Below are 1,145 nucleotides of genomic sequence, written 5' to 3' on the forward strand. Positions count from 1 at the left end.
GTCTTTTTTTGGCTCGCCTGGCCTTCACCAGTGCGAACATATTCTTGCTCGTAGGAGCCGCTCGTCTTTCGTCCTAGCAAACGTGCGCCCGATCGCCCCATTAAGCACGTGCGAAGGGTATCCGAGCGCCGTAAACTCCCTGAGCTTGCTCGTCACGCTGAGTGCGAATCCCTCGTCATCGCTTGCCATCGCGACCACCTTGAGCAGGCATCCAACCACGATGCCCGCCTTCATTTTAGCGCATGTGAAGCTATCCCAACGATGGTAGCGCCACACTCGCGGTGCCGTCTCGCAGCCCTCATTAACGTTCTTGAGTCTCGTCCGGAAACTTCCGCTTGGGTCGAGCTCAAGAGTCGTTTCCAAAAAATGGGTGCTCTCGGCGGCTTCCAGCTTCAACGGGGCCCAGTAGCACTCCGAACGGCGGAAATCTTCCCGAGCCGCGGGCGCTCGGCGCCAAGTGCAGTGTCACGCTCGTGCTCGCGCGTGACAAACCGGGGAACCCTCTTTTCCTAGTCACTCGGTCCCCCAACGGAAGAGGCCTCGCTCCTATTGGAACACTCCAACATCAGATTTGCCTCGTGCGTCCCTTTTTGAGTCGGAAAGCTATTTTCTTTTGGGTCCTGTGGGCACCCTACGCGCGAGCTGGCGAGCTCATCTGCATCTCGGCAATGTCAATCAAATCTCAGAGGGAGCGCCGTGTGTATCTTGATGCGTGACACTGCACTACGACTACTAGCCCGGTCGAACACTGCCCAAACAAATAAATTCCCCCTTTGAGCTGAGAGGTTTTGGGATTTCGCTCCGAGCGACGGTCCAACGAGAATCGTCAAAATCAGGCAACAAGAGACCGGTAGCGCCAGCATGTCGGTGCGTCTTTCTCATGCTCGCGCGCCCGCCGCGCCCGAACTATGCACGGGCCCGGCTCGCCCGCTTGGGGATCCACCCGGCACATCCCCGCCCCCCACCTGCCGGCTTGCCTGCCGTCAGTTCACGCGGGATCGCCCTCAATTGTCAGCAACACAAATCCACCAGTTTTTGGGCTGCCTTCAGCCTCGCCTCACAGCCGACCTTCTGGTCGTACGCGGGTTCTTAAGGGTCGTACATGCCGGCCATGACGTCTGCCAACCGGCCGTTCGCAGGCGGTA

The 1,145-nt window shown here is 59.0% G+C and overlaps 1 protein-coding gene across 1 annotated transcript in view; it reads left to right on the plus strand.

Moving 5' to 3' along the window:
• Window positions 1-861: 861 nt before the first annotated feature.
• The window catches only part of EMIHUDRAFT_244323 (hypothetical protein), a gene marked incomplete at both ends in the record, with an annotated part of 829 nt that continues 545 nt past the window's right edge, over window positions 862-1,145 (plus strand). Inside the window, one exon of the mRNA XM_005769549.1 lies at window positions 862-867. Coding sequence (XP_005769606.1) covers window positions 862-867 — 6 coding nt within the window. The remainder of the gene's footprint in view (window positions 868-1,145) is intronic.

This window comes from Emiliania huxleyi (assembly GCF_000372725.1).
Source record: "Emiliania huxleyi CCMP1516 unplaced genomic scaffold EMIHUscaffold_417, whole genome shotgun sequence".
NCBI lineage: Eukaryota > Haptophyta > Isochrysidales > Noelaerhabdaceae > Emiliania > Emiliania huxleyi.